Source organism: Cydia pomonella, chromosome 1 (assembly GCF_033807575.1).
Source record: "Cydia pomonella isolate Wapato2018A chromosome 1, ilCydPomo1, whole genome shotgun sequence".
Taxonomy (NCBI): domain Eukaryota; kingdom Metazoa; phylum Arthropoda; class Insecta; order Lepidoptera; family Tortricidae; genus Cydia; species Cydia pomonella.
In genome coordinates, this window is record NC_084703.1 from 16,063,145 (window position 1) to 16,083,563 (window position 20,419).

The 20,419-nt window shown below is 37.0% G+C and overlaps 1 protein-coding gene across 1 annotated transcript in view; it reads left to right on the plus strand.

The window, feature by feature from the left end:
* Positions 1-1,956: 1,956 nt before the first annotated feature.
* LOC133516684 (ubiquitin carboxyl-terminal hydrolase 35-like) overlaps positions 1,957-20,419 on the plus strand; it is a 40,158-nt gene continuing 21,695 nt past the window's right edge. The window contains exons 1-8 of the mRNA XM_061849708.1: positions 1,957-3,076; positions 9,824-9,984; positions 10,513-10,665; positions 14,550-14,773; positions 14,944-15,102; positions 16,541-16,711; positions 17,956-18,143; positions 20,014-20,193. Coding sequence (XP_061705692.1) covers positions 9,831-9,984; positions 10,513-10,665; positions 14,550-14,773; positions 14,944-15,102; positions 16,541-16,711; positions 17,956-18,143; positions 20,014-20,193 — 1,229 coding nt within the window. The 5' untranslated portion in view covers positions 1,957-3,076; positions 9,824-9,830. The remainder of the gene's footprint in view (positions 3,077-9,823; positions 9,985-10,512; positions 10,666-14,549; positions 14,774-14,943; positions 15,103-16,540; positions 16,712-17,955; positions 18,144-20,013; positions 20,194-20,419) is intronic.

Here is a 20,419-nt window from a genome sequence, read left to right on the forward strand (position 1 = left end):
TGCTAGTATTATGGCCCCTGAAAAGGCATGAATATAGTTTTATCTCTTTTGTACAACGCTTCACAAAACCTTAATTTAGTAGTTTTAAAAGCTGTTACTGATAGGCTTCCCGGACCTCCACCGTGGTCGATCGTGAGGGAGGTGGTCCGCCGTCACGTCTGTCAATAACACAGGAATGAGTCAGAGAGAGAGAAACAGATATGCTTACAGGACCAGCAGTTATTAACCAGGGCGCTTTTCACCGGGACGTAGACATTAGAGAGAAACATATTATCCTTTTCTTACTTTAGTATTATGGAGCTTGTTAGAGTCGAGTCTATCGCGAACGCCGAAGTTCTCAACTTGCGAGCATCTTTCTTTGTCACTCTTAACTCCTCATCAAAACTTATAACCTAAACTAAATTATAATCGTCGAAATTAATAATAATAATTATAATTAGAGCAAAACCTAAACTAAAATAAAAATACATCCCTCAGCAAGGTGCCGTAGATGCTGGCAGCATTACCCCGTTGGATTGCAATACTAATGCGATGTGCGAGGAAGCTGCCAGCCCTACGGTCCCCAGTCGCATCCACAAGCGTCTTTGACAAAGCCGTCATGGCACAAATGCATAGGACAGTTATGGTACAAAACAAATGCATAGGACAAATGACTCATAGGCTAACCATTACATTATGGAAAATAATCGTTATGACAATTGATCGTTAGGACCTGTGCCCATTAGGACAAACCTGTTAGGGCAAGTGACTTTAGGACAAACGTTGTTACGGATTCAGAATGACACCCCGTTTTGCAAACTTTAACACATTATAATTGGTTTTATTAATGACTCGTTTTATTTTATATACTAGGAAAAGGGTTGGTATCGAAATTTGTCGTTGATTTAATAGCATTCGTCTCTTTATTTAGCGTAGAGTAGAGTAGAAAGCGATTATTCGAATAAGTATAGTGCACACATTATGGTAAAGTGTACTATCAACAGCAAATTCAATGAGTATCTATGAAAACTTTTTTTTTAAACAGTGATGTCCTTTACACCTGTAGATGTCACTTGTAATCGAGATTGAACATGGTTCTTTACAACTGTAATTATCTGTGTGTATTTATAAAACACCTGTAGCCGTTTACAGTGCATTACAGGTGCCTGTAGCCTGTACTCTTGTAACCTGTAACTTGTAACTTTATAAAATCGGTCCCAGGTATCATAAATGAGTTTTACTTTTAAAATACTGACATTTTTAATTTAATATTTTTGTTTGTGGTTAAAAATATTTAATTTGATTAATTTAACAGCGGTTTAAAATATTTTTACATAATTTTCAATCGTGGCTGAATGCCGAATAGGTCTGTGCCTTCGATGCCTGACCTGCCATGAAATTACAAAATGGCAGACGAATGTTTGATATGTCACCGTATTTAAGAATTATTTCGCTTAAAATTTAGTTTTTCTTCCCAAGTGTGATGAAAAACATTATGTGTAACTCTGGGGGTAAGAATATTGCAAACTCGGGTCTTTAATAGGGTTGTTTCCAATTTTTTGGAACGCTCGTATTACGTTCTATATTAATTAAAAGTGGCCCTAAAATTCAACTTTTATACCAATAACAGCTTTAAATATGTTAAATTAACAAAATATATTTTGACAGATGCTTTCGCGCCCAAAACGCTGTTTGAGAATTGTGTGACGTCAAAGTTTACGGCTTGACACATAACTACATACGCACGTAGAAGATACGAATTGTCAACTGACATTTGTCATTTGTTGTTTATCGCCTAACTGTCAACAGTGTCAATCCGAGAGTTGTGACGTCATCAGAATCTTCAATGACTTTTCGAGCTTGGTCACGAGACGTGTGCCAAAAGGTATTTTAAATTCAATATTTACAAAAATATGGTCATATAATCCAAAAGAATTTATTGGGATACAATTCTGCCCTAAAATTTGTAGATGGAATTTGTTGACAGTTCGTATCTTCTACGTATGTATGTAGTTATGTGTCAAACCGTAAACTGTGACGTCACACAATTTTCAAAGAGCGTTTTGGGCGCGAAAGCATCTGTCAAAATATATTTTGTTAATTTAACATATTTAAAGCCGTTTTTAGTATAAAAAATGAATTTTAGGGCAAATTTTAGTTATTGTAGAACATAATACAAGCGTTTCAAAAAATTGGAAACAACCCTATTAACAAGTATCAAATATCAAACATATATTCACCAAATAGGCCACGTTCGCTACAAAGGCGCAAGGGCCTACTGCCGTTGAAAAACTACTTGCTAATCGAGCGATACAGGGCTATAACTCACTCTAATTACGTCTTAGTAAGAGTAAAAGAGAAATATCCTCGCAATTTGCGAATTTTGGTTTTCGCGTTAGGCCCCCAGGGTGTTATTTTTTATAAAGAATGCCGTAATTAATTTGCGAACTTCAGTGTTTGCAGTAAACCTTCAGATAACGATCGTTTTTTGCAGTAGGCCCTCAAATAACGGTCTCTCTCTGAGTTTATTGAACGAAAATTATATTCGATATTCGGATTACAAGCTCTTGTCTGATCGTGAATGCGGGCTTTATTAATTAATGGTTGGGCACTCAGTTGACTGTTATGTAGTTTTGTTTATGGTTTGATTCAGTCAATTCATAGACAACTGGTCTGGTTACATTTGCGATTCATGGAAGATTTTGATATCGAAACAAAAATCAATTTATTCGGTTATAAAACTATTTATTAACAACCTGAGATCAAAATTGGAATAATCACAAGTTTGTTCATGTAAATAACCAAACATTGTGTATTGTGTCACGGTGTTAATTAAACTAGACTTCATGTCTAATCTCGATGTTCAATGAAGTCGGACATAATAGTGATACTTTGTTATAGCCATACGAATTCACTCGAAGTCGTATGTTTCTTTTGTGGTTATTCTCCATACGGGATTCCACAATGTTATCGTCGTCGTTCCATCACAGATTTAAAAGATATTATGGTGTAAGGGACAATGTGTACTTCTATTTTTGACAAGAAGTGGTGAACTCGTATGCAGTGATTGTTATTTATCAGCGTTTTGCATAAGCATGTAAGTATGCGATTTACTACCGTTTATATGATAATCATCTGTTATCAGATGGGCCGTGGAGGCCATTTTATGGAGCTGGTGTAAATAGTTACAGGGCCATTGCAGGGTGGATGCAAATGCGCATGTGATAGAGGGGATGCAATATTTTGATATCGGGGTTGGGGTTTGTTGCGTAGGTCGCGCTCACCTGAACGGCAAAATGAGCGCGCCGTCGGGGCGGGCGGCTGGTCCGCTCCCGCGATTTTAACTTTGTTAAACTCATTATTTTCATAAGAAAGAATGGCTGCACTCACAGAGGCAGTGACCAATTGTGAGAGGTAGGTCAAGACATTTGGCAGCTAATGGTTGTACGTCCCTGATCAATTAACTACTTTCTTGAATTCCTAGAAGTCTCCAGCAATTATGTAATCTATATAAAATACATAGGTTTTCTGAATAATGTGGTTCATGGATGAATATATACACTGTTTTTTTAAACTCTGTTTGGTTCATGGGTGCATTTCTGAGCTTAAGATAACCCTAACCTTGTACCCTAACCATAGATTAACTTTCTTAAAGAAAGCATATTCTAATAAAATTAAATGAAAATGAATATATTTATTTTAGACACCTAGATAGGAGGCTCACTTGGGCCAATCACATCAAAGCAAAGAAAAATGAAGCTAGCATACAATTTAAGCGCTTACTATGGCTAATATAAAGACAGTCCCCTCTGACGCTCAGTGACAAACTTTTGGTATACAAATGTATTATAAAACCTGTCTGGACGTATGGTATACAACTCTGGGGTTCAGGGAGCAATTCTAACGTCGAGATCCTTCAAAGATTCCAGAATATTGCTCTCAGAACAATATCTTGTGCACTCTGGTTTATCCGTATTAAAGAAATACATGACTACCTACATATACCAACCATCAAAGAGGAAGTAAATAGCTTCTCAAAGAAATATAAGGAATGGCTCACAAATCATGAGAATGAATTTGCCAGAGACCTATTAAATGACAACAGTAACATCAAAAGACTCAAAAGGTGGTAGATCTTGGAACTAGACCCACCCCCTGTATTCACATAAAGGAATGGTGGTTAATGGACCACCACCTGGAAAAAGAAATTTATAGATACATACATACAATCTGATTATGGTTAAGAAAGCCGATGGCAGATGAGAGTAAAAATGAAAAAAAAAAACAAAAATTTTAGACACCAAGTATCCATATGTTTGTTTACAACATTATGTTAGTAATAATATGATATTTTTTATTAATAATAAATAATTAACTTCATTTTGGAGATAATCGATTACTTATTTTTATCTGATAATGTCTGTTTCCAAATTGATTAGTGTTTAGTATGAGTTTATATTGTAGTAGTATGGTCACGTCTGAAAATATCTGTACGGACAAAGTTCCAAAAATATGTATACACTACCCTAATATATGGGCCATAAAGTTGTGTATATATATTTCTGGCACTTCAATTATGTTGATGTTTTCAGACATGACTACATGTACTATCTTGGATGATCAATATTCTAAATGTCATTGATATGTCATAGTTTTCAGTTGTTTGGTGCCTTTAAATGTAATGTATGTGTTACAAAAACTATTACAAAAACTTATTGGTACGAAAAAAAATAAAAAAATATATCTATGTCATTCAGTTTCTTCCATGTACTTAACCATACCCCAAAGTTAACTGATAAAAAAAAACAATGTGTATGTGACAGGGAGTTAGTAAACATTGGGCACAGGTTGATCTGTGAGTTGTACCAATTAGTTTCAATTAATACCATGATACTATTAATTATTTAATTTATGAAACAATAAATGTTTTTTTCTTTACAATTGGATAGGACACTTTAGTCAATATGATTAGTAATGATGAAATGTAAACAATGAAACCATGTAACTTGGTTTTTGGTCAATGAGGTAGGTATAACAGTTTCTAACTGTAAGTTTGTATTTAATATTAGTTTGGAATTATGACTGGTTAACTTGTAATCAAGCATACATGCCTACAGGGTTGAATTATTGGTCCAGTGCCCCAGTGACTGCTGACTAAATTATACAATATGGGTTGCTTTTTTATTAGGGTTCGGTAGTCAACTAGGAAACCTTATAGTTTCGCCATGTCCGTCTGTCTGTCTGTCTGTCTGTCTGTCTGTCCGAGGCTTTGCTCCGTGGTCATTAGTGCTAGAAAGCTGAAATTTGGCACGGATATATAAATCAATAAAGCCGACAAAGTCGTACAATAAAATCTAAGTTTTGATTTTTTTTTAGGGACTTCCCCTACACGTAAAATGGGGGTGAACATTTTTTTTTGCTTCAACCCTAGAGTGTGGGATATCGTTGAAAAGGTCTTTCAAAACTAATAGGGGTCTTAAACAAACATTTCGTGATAAAGTGAATATATTCGGAGATAATTTGTTTCGAAAGAAAAAAAAAATGTGGTCCCCCCCCCCTCTAACTTTTGAACCATAGGTCCAAAAAAAAAGAAAAAAATCTTGGAAGTAGAGCTTAAGAAAGACATTAAATGAAAACTATAGTGGATATGATCAGTTTAGCTGTTTTTGAGTTATCGCAAAAAGTTTCCCCTTCATAGTAAAAAGATGTACACCCACAGTTCATCCCTTGGTTAACAATCTACCATACTTTAAGCTCCAGTTTAGCTTATTGTGACGGAAGAGTAACTACGGAACCCTACTCTGAGCATGGCCCGACATGCTCTTGGCCGGTTTTTTAACTTTTGTGAAGTTCCAGTACTAAAGACTGTATTGTTTATTATAAATACAGTATTACAGTTTTATTTAAAAATCACGCATTTGTTTAACTAGTGCATTAATAAGGTACACATTTCTTTCTGGGAGCTCGACGTAAAGCATATGGTTAAGACAAAATTTACCCAATCCTCCCGAGTAACAATAATGATTTCGGACAAATACTACAAAAAAAATTACGGTTTGCGAACAAGACTACATTACACAAAAAAAATCGTACTATACGAACCGCAATTAAACATGATTCGTAAAGCGACACATCTGGGCATAGTCTAATCATTTGTTTTAGTTTGAAAAATAAGGCCACCATGCACAGATCCAAAACTATCTGTGCATGGTGGCCTTTTAGAGCAAATGGCATGTTACTTACGACAACTCCAACTTTGCCATCCATTTTTATCAACCCACTCTAGCGATGGTTCAACGCCATGCCATGAATGTCCGTCTTATATCAGATATGGCGTAAAAATACCCACAAATCATACCCTAAGGACATAGTACTACAAAATAATAAACAAGTCAACAGTTAGACCAGGTTTTATATGTATTTATAATAAACGATACAATCTTTAAAGTTAGCTACTCTTGTGTAGATTAGGCAGTAGTACCTATTCCAACATAATGAAAGTCAAATAAGACAGTATTAAGGTGTGATTGTGAAAAATCGTAGAAGGTATTTTCTAGGTACCAAGGGGAATGTTCTCGCGCGAGAATATTCCCCATACAAAACGGAGAATATTCTCGAGAACGGCACAATTATAATCCTGTCTTATTTTACTTTCATTAAGTAGGAATAGGTACTACTGCCTAATCTACACAAGAGTAGCTAACTTTGGTACTGGAACTTCACTGTTAGACTTACATCACAGTAGGTAATGGATATTACTTACTCGTACAGCATTGCCATTCTTAAATTTAATAGTTTTAAATAGGAATTATAAGTTGGGTCTAAAGCAGCACTTCCGAAACAATGGGTCCCGATCCAGTGAAAGGTCGCGAGCTCACGAGTGGATATTATTATTCATATATGCCAAATAGTGAAATTGTTCAGGTGGGTCGCGCAGCCCAGTAAACTTTGGGAACCCTTGGTCCAAAAGATATTTGGTCAGCTGCGAAACAGATGTAAAAAAAGTAGTCCATCCAAAAATTTAAGTCATTAAAACTACCTTCTGTATGTGCCAACAGACTGTGTGAGCGACTTGCTGGGGGTGTAATTAGCACATACTTTTTTGTCACACAGTATACCAAAATAAATTACCAGTGCAGTATCCTAGATTATTGGTCATATTTCCTATTTTTAGGCGTTGTCGGTTCAGGAACTGTAATTTCCTTTCCAGCCTTACCACAAGTACACAGTACAACCTGTTAAATCGTTTTTGGATTGTTAGTACATAAACTCACAACACAACTCAATCGCTTGTTATTGCGTTACCTTGCTGCGTGACTTTCGTTTAAGAAATAGCGCAACTCGATAACAAATCACGAAATGAATTGGCGCCATAAAAACAAACTTGTGAAAAATATAGAAAAATGTTTGTGTTGTGGTTGGTTCGGGAAACCCATTCCATGCGTCATTGGTGCCAAGTTCTAGTTCACTTGGGATGATGTAATTAAAGTTCAGGATTTGACTTGGCTAGATTTTACGTTCACGCCATATAATATTTGTCTGTTACTTTTCTAAATTTTAGTTTGTTGGTATAAAATCTAGCCAAGACAAATTCTGAACTTTAATGACATCCCCAGTGAACTAGAACTATGCACCTAAATGTCAATTCTCAATTCTTTTGCCGCTGAAGTTGACAACGACGCGTATTCTTAATATTGAACTTGGCTCTCGTTTCGCATTTATGTTTTTGCTGAAATATCATTAATTTTTGTACAGAAATTATTAGTATTCAACATGGTTGATTTTGAAACTTAAATTCATTTTTGCTATTACAAATTCGATAGGCGCTGAGTGTTTAAAAAAAGACTGTTGTTTGGAAAACATATATTACAAATCGTAAAAAAAGCCACTGTTCCTTTACCTTAGGTTCGTAGACACACAATTACCCACCAGCGGCGGTATCTTATGCGTCACTTTCGCTCTTACATACCTACTTTTTAGAACGTGACAGGCATGATGACAGAGGATAAAAAAACGACCATTTTAGCCCTACTTGATGCCAAATTTCAACATGCTAGGTCATCTGGAAGTGAGCTAGGTTTTTGATGTTAGGTCAGAAGGTCAGTCAGTCAGTCAGTGAGAAAAATCCCAATTTTTAGATCTTAATAACCTGTTGAATTTTATTGATGAAATTCTAGTTAGCCTTCAGGGTCTTAATTAATGAACCAAATTTCATGTGTTTATACTTAATAGACTTTGAGTTACGTAGGGGGTAGGGGTCAAAAGTACCCACTTTTGGATCCCCAAATGGTTGGTTTTATATTACACAGGGCAGCTGCGTCGCCAGTTCTCGTTTGATTTATAGATGTGATATTGTATAGACCCAACTTTATTAAATCGTGTTATCATGTTGTATTTCCGATCCAGCGACATTACTAAACGGTTGTAGGAACATTTACATAGGCAATCGCTCCAGAGGACATCCCTCGAAAAGAATGATCCCAGAACCAAAAACGTCGGACTTGTCGTTCTCCCGGGTGCTTTCTAAGTTATTGAGAGAGCGGTGGGCTGTAAACCCACCGCCTACGCTGGCTCGGTCGTAGGTATTTTTCTCGATATTTAAATTTAGTTAAGTATTTTCAAGATCCTTACTAAAACTTCGGTCTGAACTGAGCTTCAGAAGATTGCTCGACCCACGTGAATCTTACCATCACATCTTTGTGCAACGGTAGTCGTTGACCAAGAATGAATAACGGTAAATTGTCAGAAATTTTTATTTTTATTTATTCTGGCGTATCTATTGTTGGCGTTGAGACGCATGAAGACACGTAAATTAAAAAAAAAAACTTAATCATAAAAGTATGCATAATGTTTATAAAGATAGTTTATTATTCAATTAGGCATATTACAATGCGCTTATGAACGTCAAATAAAGCTACACCGGCTCTAACCCTACACCTTTGACCCGAGAAGATTTAAATCCCCCCTCAGATGGAGGAGGGTATTCCAATATGGACCGGCAAGAAACTCGGCGGGACACATCTGTTCAAAACATTACATCTTATAATTAACATGCATTAAATAAGAAAAATAAAATACTATTTAGATTATTATAGAAATCATGCAATTGCATACAGTAGCTACTTTTCTTTATAGAAAATTGATAAAAAAAATATATATATGTATGTCATATAAAATCATACAAATACGTAGCTCTTTCATAAAACATATCGAATTCTTACAAAAGAATAAGAAAAATGAAATTATTATTAATGAGAATATACATTACATAAGTCTGACAGATTGCTTTACCTACAAAAAATATTTGATGTGCTTTCTTACCTGAGCTGTGTCACCTATACAATGATTTTACATATACACATAGTATGTACAATGAATACAATGATTTTAATTATTTTAGGTACGATAACGCGGTAATCTCATGAAAGACACCCCCTTATCTCTTAGTTTTCTCTTTCTAATTTTGGATAGGAGTGTAGGGCAATTCGTAGGTTTGATATCGTGGACTCCGAGCTTTTTGTTACAAATTACAAGCGGGAATGCACAGATACACTCCACCGTGTGCTGTCAAATTTTGATAAAAGGAAAATCAATGTATTTTACATTTTCGGGTGTTTCTCTCTTCTCGCCCGCATCGTCTTAGGGCCATCCCACACTATCCTCTTTTGAGCGTTGGCGTTCAGTCAGCGCTATTGAAAATGGCGTTGCTGCGCAGTTGCGTCGAGCGTTGTGAGTATGACTAGACGCTCAACCTCGTACTCGTTCTGGAAACAGTCTTTATTGAACTACCGTTACATTATGTAATGAGCTGATAAATTTGTGCTTATCAATGTTTTTTGTTTAGACCAACCATGGCGGTGAAGAAGCATGAGCTGGTGCAAGACAATCGCCAGCTTGACCTGAATTCACTTATGCAGTATATCAAGTTAATGAACGAGCAGCCACATTATCTGCCGCCACCGTCTGAGCTTGTTAGGAATTGCCAAGATATTGTGAAATGTCTCTGTAAGTATCGTTACCCTTTTATTGCTACCTGTGCGAGGAAGTTGCGCAGCTCGATCTTTGAAGACGTGCCTCACCTGAGACATCGCGTGCGATTGAATGCAATTAGTGCCTGATAGCATATAACACTCGTTTGTGTTAATTTATCAACCGACTTCAATTTCATAGAAGGAGGAGGTTCTGTATTCGGTTGTGGCTATTATTATTATTAGTGTTAATTCCGTGTAAGGGCTTGTGCACAAATCACGCGACGTCTATTCGGCAACTTTTTGCCCCCCAAAGCTTTTTGCCTTTTCGTGAAAGTACTCAACGGGCTGAAGTTAGACAAGCCGGTGGGAATCGAGTCCTTTGAACGATCCGTCACTGGTAGCGATATACTACTTTATGGCGGAAGTAACTTTCTTGTAGAACTAAATCTAGTGTAAATTAAAGATACCTATGTGTATCTAAATTATTTTTTTTGTACGTACACTGCCTATATAAAAGTTAGTAAAAACGTTGAAATATTAGTTCACAAATATTTGTGTGCAGCTCGCACGACTGGCACCGACGAGCAGCTGTGGGAGCTGCTGCAGTCGATCGAGGAGTTCCTCCACCGCGTGGTCAGCTCCGTGCACACCGGGGTCCGCCACGAGCTCATCACTGCGGTCCTCGATAAGTTTCACTCCTTCATCTTCGACCCACGTAAGTACCAAAGACCGGCTGTGGAAGCTGCTGCAGTCGATCGAGGAGTTCGCATCCTGCACATGGAAACCACTGAGCTGATTTTGATGAACGAAGTGCGTATGCGCGTTTGCAAAGACACAGTTGAAAGGTTCCTTTAAAAAGGAGTAAACCGTCTTTGCAGGGTCGGCGACGCGCATGTGATGTCGAGGATTGCAATCGCCCATTTGCAACTACTTACCATCAATCAAATTGTTAGTTATCATAATTGTGTTTGGGCGAAAACACAATTACACGATGCGACGTCGAATCGTAGCATGATGCGACGTCGCGTGGTGAAAATCTACGACTAAACCGTAAATATTATTTTCTCTTCTCACACATTTTTTTAAGAGCCGTTGTTTTCGAAAATATCGCGATTATTAAAAAATGGTTCATAAAGACCCATATTCGTTTTGAAAGACATATCTTATGATAGGGTTGAAGCGAAATAAAAACATCCACTTTTCGTGTAGGGGAGATACCCTAAAAAAACATTTTCCCAGTTTTTATTTTACTACTTTGTATTATATATTCGTGCCAAATTTCAGCTTTCTAGCCCTAAAGATCACATAGCACAGCTGCGGACGTGATTGCCCTTTCTACCAAATCAAAAGATTATTTGTATACCAAATTACACAACTACACATAATTCGTAATCAAATGTTGTTATTACACCGTCATAGGGTTTTCATATTTAAATAATTCATATATCTACGATCATATTTATATGATAATCTAATTGCGGCCTAATACATATGTACCTTCACAATTGGACGCAGTGAGACGATTTGGCAAAATCGATTCGGTTGATACTCGTAAGTAGAGTCAAACTCTATTTCTATTGCATTTGAGTTCCGTTTTACATAATGACACTCAACGAAATTTAAATTGTGGTTTTTTTTTACGTATTTTTTGGTGATTTGTGTCTATTATTATGAAATATTCTAAGCTTTATGCTATTCTAAGATAATTATGTATTGTTTGCTCTTTTGGGACTCAAGTTATTTTTTAAATGAAGGATTAGTCTGAAACTTCAATAGCATGGAATGAAAAAGAAAAAAAATGCCACCGTGCCCATCGTGTTTGAAAAATACAGATGTTATGTTATTGGAAGTGTGCAAAGCGGGTGGTGGGGGAAGCCGGAACGATCACAGCTCTTGATGTGGCCAAATATGGCAAAAATACTACGTGTGTTTCTGTCAATTCCCATACTATTCCGTTATTTTGTTCACATTTTTTGCTTTAAAATCATATATTTACGATAAAAATAGGTCACGATAGCTGATATATTGATAAAGTGCAATAATACTGAAAGTGAAAGTGAACAAGCATTGAAAACGATGAACACATACAATTGACGCTGCCAGTAATACTAATAGAGGCAAGAGCCGAGAACGATAGCCTTTTACATCAAAATGGGGCGAAAAATAATTGGCGGCATATGAAACTTTTATTCAATGGAAAATCAGCAAAACGCCCAGTCTTTCTTGGAAAATGTGTTGGTAGCTTACTTCAATGAGCTGGCGAATAAGTGCCTACAAGCCCAGCACGCTTTGGTGCAATTATTCGATATTAAAACTGTAAGTCACCATTTTGAAAATTTTACTTTTACAGTTTTGACAAAAAAATATCTAATTTATAAGTTTTGTATTTTCCTCGCTAGTGTGTTGAAAAACGTGAAACGCGTGTGCATTGGTCATTACCCACATCGGTTTTCTTATTGCGCGCTGCGCTCGCTTACAGCTCGCGTGCAGAATATCGCCTCGTGTGTAGTGACCAACTTAGCACACTTGTATCATAATGTACTATTAAGGAATAATCTTTATTTTGTTGAGCTCATTATTTGACGGCTCCCCAGTAGTTGCGAACGCTAAGCGGCGCTGCCATCGTGCACGCTCCCAATAGGTTAGGGTAAATCCTTGATCGCAGGCACATCCAAATCAATTAACAAAGTAATTGTATCTCAGACGATCCAGTCTTAAGCTTCAGCCGCAGCTAGGTAGTAGTCATCAATCAAGGCTTGCCTTTGCGTCGTGTCCATGACATAAACTTGATTGTATCCGTGTCTGTGTAGTTTATCCGGACTGTGACTATTGCACACAGTAATTATGTTGCTGATATTCCTGCAGCTACGCATTTCAATAATTAATTATAGTTGAGCTTCGGGAGAGGTTCGGTCGTCGTTAATGATTTACCTAAAGAACTAGGTGAATATAAAACCATACACACGTGTACCCAGTATTCTCAGAAATATGAAGAGTCCAGGAGTCAAACCTTAATCGTTCATTTTTAACCATGTTAAAAAAAGGAGGTTATCAATTCGATCGTATTTTTTTGTGTTTGTTACCTCAGAACTCCGTCATTTCTGGACTAATCTGGATTTTTCTTTCAAAAGTACCTATGTAGTTCCGAGTTGGTTAATTGGAAGTGCCAAACGGAACTGCTGATGAAGACCAGAAGGCAACTCTTCAACGACGCGTATTTCACGTATGGCGATTTCTTTATTAAGTTTGTTAAGAGGGCATCGTATCAATTCAGGCATTTCAATGTTATGATGCAGCAAAGAAACTTACATACCCAAAAACTAAAAAAGTATAATTAACCTTTAAAAACACCGACTACAAGTGCGTTGTAGGCCTTTAAGGTAATAAGGGAGTACGCTCTTTTCTTGAAGGTTTTAAGAATGCCCAGCAAGACCGGTTCTCCATACAAACGTAGTTACGCTCCCATTTTAAACGACTAGCTATATTGCTTTGAAACTTTTTACTTACAATAGGATAAGGTATATCTAGTCCAATAATTAGTTTATGTAGCTTCAGAATTTTAGCTTTTCTATTTCGTTTGTTTTATAAACTGTAGCTATATTGAAAACTAATTACTGAACTAGATATACCTCACGTCATTTTACGTGCAAAGTTTCATACAATACAACACGTAATTTTAAAATGTGAACGAAACTCTGTTTATATGTGAAGGTGAAATTTTGCCGAGTATACTTAAATATACATAAAAATATTGTAAGCATTAGGAATATGGCAATACCTAATCTAACGTAAACATTTGCCAGAAAAACCGGAAAGGGTCAGTTCATTTCACAGTTAGCTGTGCGAGGCAGGAAGTTTCTGGAGAAACGTACAGTTGGGGACTGCCAACCATCTCAGTGGTGAAGATGGAAATGTGTGAAGGCGAAGATTAGATACGTCGAATTCGTTATGGATATGTTTTCGCTTTAACAACATTTTTTAACTATCAAAACTTTCTGCTCAACCCAATCCTGTACTGCGGAAACTAAGAAAATTGCGAACAATTTCGGAAAACGGTCGTTGATTGGCCACCAACATTCTCAGATTTCACAGCTCTTGACTTTTTACTGCAGGGCTATATAAAAGGACGTGTCTATGCTAACAGGCCGATAAACTTTCAACAGTTTAAACACAATATCTGGGATACAGACACAGATATAACGCAACTGAAAATGTGCAAAAAAGTAATGAAAGGAGTTCACTGCCATACAGCTAGAGGTTGTCACTTGGCAGACATTATTTCTCATTTGTAATTGCCAACCCTAAATAATATATTTTTGAAGAAATACTCAATATTCTTTATATTTCATAGAGTACAATTTAAAAACTGAAGTGTGTACTTCTAATTTGCCCACCCTGTATTTTGCGTTTCTATCCTATAAATATGATTAAAAATAATATGGATATTATTTGCGTTACCAAAATACCTAAAAAGAGATCAAGTACTTTATATTATAAAATGTGTGAGTAAGATACCTACATTTTATTTCAAAAATGCCCCCCGCCCCAACTTTCAGGTGAAAAAAAACTAATAAAGACTTGTATATTTTGTTGGCACAGAGTCAGACGCTTGCCCAGCGACGTCGATCGTGCTCGTGGTGCTGGACGGGCTGAACGATGAGGAGACGCTGTCCGCGGCGCGCTGGCTCGTGCAGCAGGCGGACCACTCGCCCGAGGCCGCCGGCCTGCGCGCCTCGCTCTCCTGCCTCTACCGCTGGATGTACGAGTGGCACGGCACGCCTACGCTCGGCGAGTGGGTCATGGCCTACATCAAGGCTCTGGAGGTACACTTTGTCACGTTAAAAAATATTGCTCTCCGAGAGTTTGGGCAAAAGTAGCATCTAACCAGTTCTTTCAGCATTCACAGCTGACGCCATCTCTAGATGGCCACGGCCAGGACTCTAATATAGTTTGTGCTTTAAAATCAAACCAAATAACTGATGTTTCTTTACAGGAAAATGAACATTTTGATCTCTTGGTGGAGGTGTCAGTAGACAACGTCGGCCACTTGTTCCTTGCAATGGGCAACCCGGTGGCGCTCCGCCAGTCCGTGGCTGACGTCATATTCCACATCATGGCTTCGCTGCGGGAATCCGCCGAAGCTCTGGACAGAGTGAGTACTAGTAGTACAAAATGTCCCGTGGCAGATTTCCAGTTTCAAAGTTTGATTAAAAAAATATAACTAACCAAAACTATGTATTATTATAAAATGAAGATGAATCCGCATTCATCATTTGAACATCACATTTTCTTCCCAGCTTTCGATCAGTTTAGTTGATGGTACATCACGAATACACGTAAATTAATGCAAAACTTACGCCCTGGAACCAGATTCTGATTGTAATTGCTAGTTCAGAAATGTTATTATTTACATGACAGCTGACAGAACAAATCTATCACAATTAGAATCAGTTTCAGAACAAGAAATCAAAATCAAAGTCGGACCTTTGCGTTAATAAGTGAAAAGCCATTGGTTAGATACGCCTCAATATCATAATGCACACTGCCCTGCTGGCCAGCGATCCATTGTCAATAAGTAATCTGCAACAATCACAAAACTAAAAAACAACCCCTCGCACTACGCTCTTCGAAACCCTCGCACGTTCGAAAATTATTTGAATTTTAAATCAGCCACGGGGCACCTTGTACTGCATATTATCCTTATATTCCTTGTTTATAGTGACCTAGGTACACCAAAGTAGCTGCAAATGGTGTCAATCATGAAAATCGGAACGATCGATCTTTAGTCCATATAAATCAATTTGACCCGTAGCACCAAAAAAAGGAGGGAAGTCATAACTTCGTCATAATCGTCATATTTTTTTGTATTCTTATGGCCTAAAGCTCAATCGTACCGATATTCATTCCTTTAACGCCACTTGCAGCATTTTACTGAATTTCGGAGAGAAGAACTATTTGCTAAGTATGATATTTCACAAGCTTTTGTTTAATTTGCTCTGCTAGTATGTATATTAAAGTGTGGGTCAAATCACGAAAGCTAAATTTGACCAACTTCCCGCTTTCCGATGAAGCCGTCACAGTGTAATATTATGGTACAGTCAGCATCAAAAGTAGCGGATGAAACAACGCGCCGAATGTATCTGATAGTCCAGATAACTTTTTCAAATATAGATAAATTGTTAAAATTCGCGCTCAAAAGTATATCTTTTACAGTCTTAATTGTTCTATATTAAAGACACCACTTTTTGTAAAGCTGTTACAGAATGGTAGATACTTATGAAACGTTATTTGATCCGCTACTTTTGATGCTGACTGTACCAGAGGTGATCTGATGATGGATACAGGAGGCGGTAATAGGAATGACTTTGTTAGAATTGTCTCAACGAGTATTAAATAAATAAAATCATTGGTATTAGTTGATCGTTGAAAGAAAAGTACAGTCAGCGATAAAAGCTTGTACCTATCCTAATTGAGTTTTTTGGTCAAGAATCTTAATAAAACATCAAATCTTTAATAGTGGAAAATTAGAACGGAATTCTGCGTTTGAAAATTATTAAATTGGGATTTTTATTTTGTTGCACTTTCATCAGATCTCCCCGCACGTCGGCACCGTGCTAGTGAACCTAGCCGCTGACAGCGGCCAGTGGAGTCGACAGATCCTCCAGGACGTGGTGGACATACTCACGGCGATGGTAGATGGACGCATGGAAGTACTCAAAGGCGACGCTCAGGACATGTTCAAAGAAAAACACGCAGATCTGGTGAGTGTCGAAGTTTATTGTTAGGCAACGTTTTTGTATACTCATTGTGAGTTTATTATACTAATTTAGGTACGGTCAAGGAAATTGACATCAGTTCCCTAGCGGATTTCATATTGGTTTTTACTAAGTGGCACACAAATTGAATCCATTGACTGTCCCTTTTTCTCGGCAATATGCTCTATAGTTCGTGTCATCCACGTTGACGTGCAGATTTGTCAAATTTAACCTTCAATAACATGATAATACGAGTCAAGGCACGCGTCGTCGTGAATGACACGATCCATATCTATAGGTAGATTAGGTAGTCACTTAAAAGTGTTACTGGTACTAAACTGACTTTAATTATTTTAATTACGAGATAGCGATATAAATAAAAATACATGCCCTTAATTAATAATACGAATTCAAGAAAAATAGTGCACAAAATAATTGTGCACAAGAAAAGGCATTTACTTATTTTATCCGAGCTGCTCTTTACAAATAAAACACCCACACAACCTGTTGAGATGTTGTACAATATTCTATTTATCTCAAAGGACGCATTATGAGACTTTAGATCTAAGGAAAAGTATTTTCTGCTAGACTTGGTGACAAGGTTTTAGTGCAATTAAGCTTTGACTGTGACTTGTCAATAAACAAAGGAATGATAAGACGCGTAGAATCAACTTTTGTTGATGTTTTGCTTCAACCGGATTTTCAAACGTTAGCGCACCACATAAAGTATACGTGATTCGTACAGCACCATTTATGTCAGCTACAATATTTTGGATTTTTTCAGTCTTTACGTGCGTTCCATCATCATTCCATCTTCTCATAGGCACATAGAATAATCAATAGTATGGTCGTCGCCCCAACTTAAGTAACCAAGTAGCCATACTAATTGTATACAATAGTGGTAAATTAAGCATTGCCATTTTAAATGCATCTTGCTGTCGTAAAAATAATTCCTGTATTTATGGACTAAATTAGGTAGGATGAATTCGACGGTTTGTTAGAATTGTGTTGAAAAAAATACAGGAAAACTTGCAAAAACAAAAAAAGAACTATTTTGTATCTCTAGACAGAATCTTTAGAACCAAAAGAACATAGCCGCCGCTATAATACAATAGAAATTAACTACACTGGTGCCAAGTTTCCAATTATTACAGCATGTCGTTTTAAAATCAGAGCGTAACTTCGATTGTATGGCGGCGTTTATATTCTTGTGACTCTCAACACCTTAACAGAATTGAAATGATTAACAGATGTCGTGCCTGGAGCGGCACATGGCTTCCCGCGACTGCCGGTTCCTGCAGCGACCGCCGTGGCGAGCGCGCGACGTGTGCCTCTCGAGCGTCAACTCGCACGCGCCCATGCGTAAGGTCGGCCTGCTCAACCTCGGCAACACCTGCTATATGAATAGCGTCATGCAGGCGCTGCTCGTCACTAGACCGTAAGTTCTACTCTTTTTATTAAGAATAACCATACGATTGCGAATGTTATAATATAAACCCAGTTCTAAACAGTAACCCCCTTATTCATAAACGTCTACTAAAGTTAACAAGCCGCTAATAATCGTTTGTCCCTTTCCGACGTATTGGTATGATGGAAAGGAAGGGACAAACGATTATTAGCGGCTTGTAAACTTTAGTAAACGTTTATGAATAAGGGGGTAAGTTTGTTACTAGTGCGTAGTATGGTCGTGCAAGGATTCCCTTGAATTATGCATAAGCGTGTGAGGCCGCGTTAATATTACAAATAAATTGCATGATTCACGGTAGTTTAAATTTAAGTATAGTGGTATTAATTATGACTTGCTGCGAGTTTGTGTTTGATTAATTGGTCCTTAATATTTTGCAGATAAAAATAAACGTACGTTTATTTATTTGCAGCAGATTTTTATTTATTTGTACTGTAGAAGCTGTTAACCGTTTTAACATATGATCGGACATTACATTACTATTCCAAATAGCGCATTTTTTATTTCTTTTGCTATGCGCAAATGGCATGTTATATTTACACTTGTTTATTCTTAATATAATTAAGTTTTTCCTGTGGAGTTCATTCACGTTGTTAATATATTAAACTTCATGAAGCGACATGATAGTGATGCCAAGCACATGCCGCCGCAGCACCCCTTTGATTTTGTTTATTTTGCTTATTGCTCGCTATTTTGTTATACTCGTATGTTGTGCTATTCACTGACCATTTATGTATATATATATTTCGTTGCTTTTGGTGCTCCATATTAAGTGCACTGCATGCAAAATATATTGTATTTATTACATTCGTTTACAGTCAGAATATATTCAGACAATTTGTGCAAAGCGAAAATGTAGAGTTCTATTTCTACATTCAGGACAGGAGTAAAATATTATATATTATTACCTCCATGAACATATGTATAAGCTAATTTATCGTGCTAAAGTGTGTTAAGTACTTGCGCGTATAAAGTACGTTCATTTTGTCTCAGTTCTGTTAAATTCATTGTGCATTGCGATCTTAAATAAGTTTTTGACAAAAAAAAAAAAAAACATTTTTGGTACAAGCTTTTATCGCTGACTGTACTTTTCTTTCCTCAGGCAACTAATACTCATCGAGACAATTCTAAAAACCCCAAACACAATTAGGTTGCGCTGTTTTATCACAGAGTTCCTATGGCTACCTCTTGTCTCCATCATCAGATCAGCTTGATGGTACCATAATATTGCATTGTCACCCTACATATATATGTAAATTTTCGGCTTCATCGGAAACCGGGAACTGGGTCAAATTTATCTAACAAAGTTTGACCTGTACAAGTCACTTTGCAAGTTAAATAAAAGCTTGTAAAAATACGAATAATTGTAGAAATTGAATAGTGTGCAATCTGTGTAATAATTAGTGTCCGATTTTTCCGTCGCATAAAAGGGGCGTTAGGTATCAAAGTCTAGTCAATATATCCAGCAACTTGATAATACAAGAAGGAATTTCGCCTGTGACCAATTTTTTGATTTTATTTTGTATCGAGCGTACTATATGTAATCGTGTAAATTTGCAATGTCACTTTAAGTTCTGCCATACGCTTTGGCGAGCGCCAATCCCATTTAGCTTTCTAAATTGCAGCCACATTATTCTGCAATGCTTTTCACGACTTAGTGTTTCTTCGTCTTCGGGTTTAGGACTTAAAAACTATCACAGTGAAAGACAATCAAAAAGATAATTCAAATTGAAACTTTGATTACTTGGTTGATGTAAATAGCTGTACATATTCATGCGAGAAATTCATTATGTGTAAATCAGTTATGTAATCTCTGACCTAAAATAGCTTTTGATTACTACAGTTTCAGTACCCACACAGTTTTGAAGATGAACGCGGTGCCATATTGGTCAAAGATGGGGATGCTATTCGCCAAAATGATGCATTCGATCAGCACCAAACTGAACCCCGATGAATTCTTCTCTGTGGTGAAACCACCGTTCTTTACTAAGGACAACCAACATGATAGCTCTGAATTTCTAGGGTAAGTACAATGTAGTGTAGTGATAAATGTTAACAGGACTCGAGAACGATTTCGCATATATTAAAATATAAATAGATATAACTAGTCTATTCAACAAGCTGGGGAGTGGACGGGCGGGTGGTAAAGAAAATGAGAGCATTGAGGCATTCCACTCCACGAGAATGTCGCTTATCAAATGCCATTCTTCTAATACTTCTGAAAATGCGGTGAAAATTATATTTGGTCT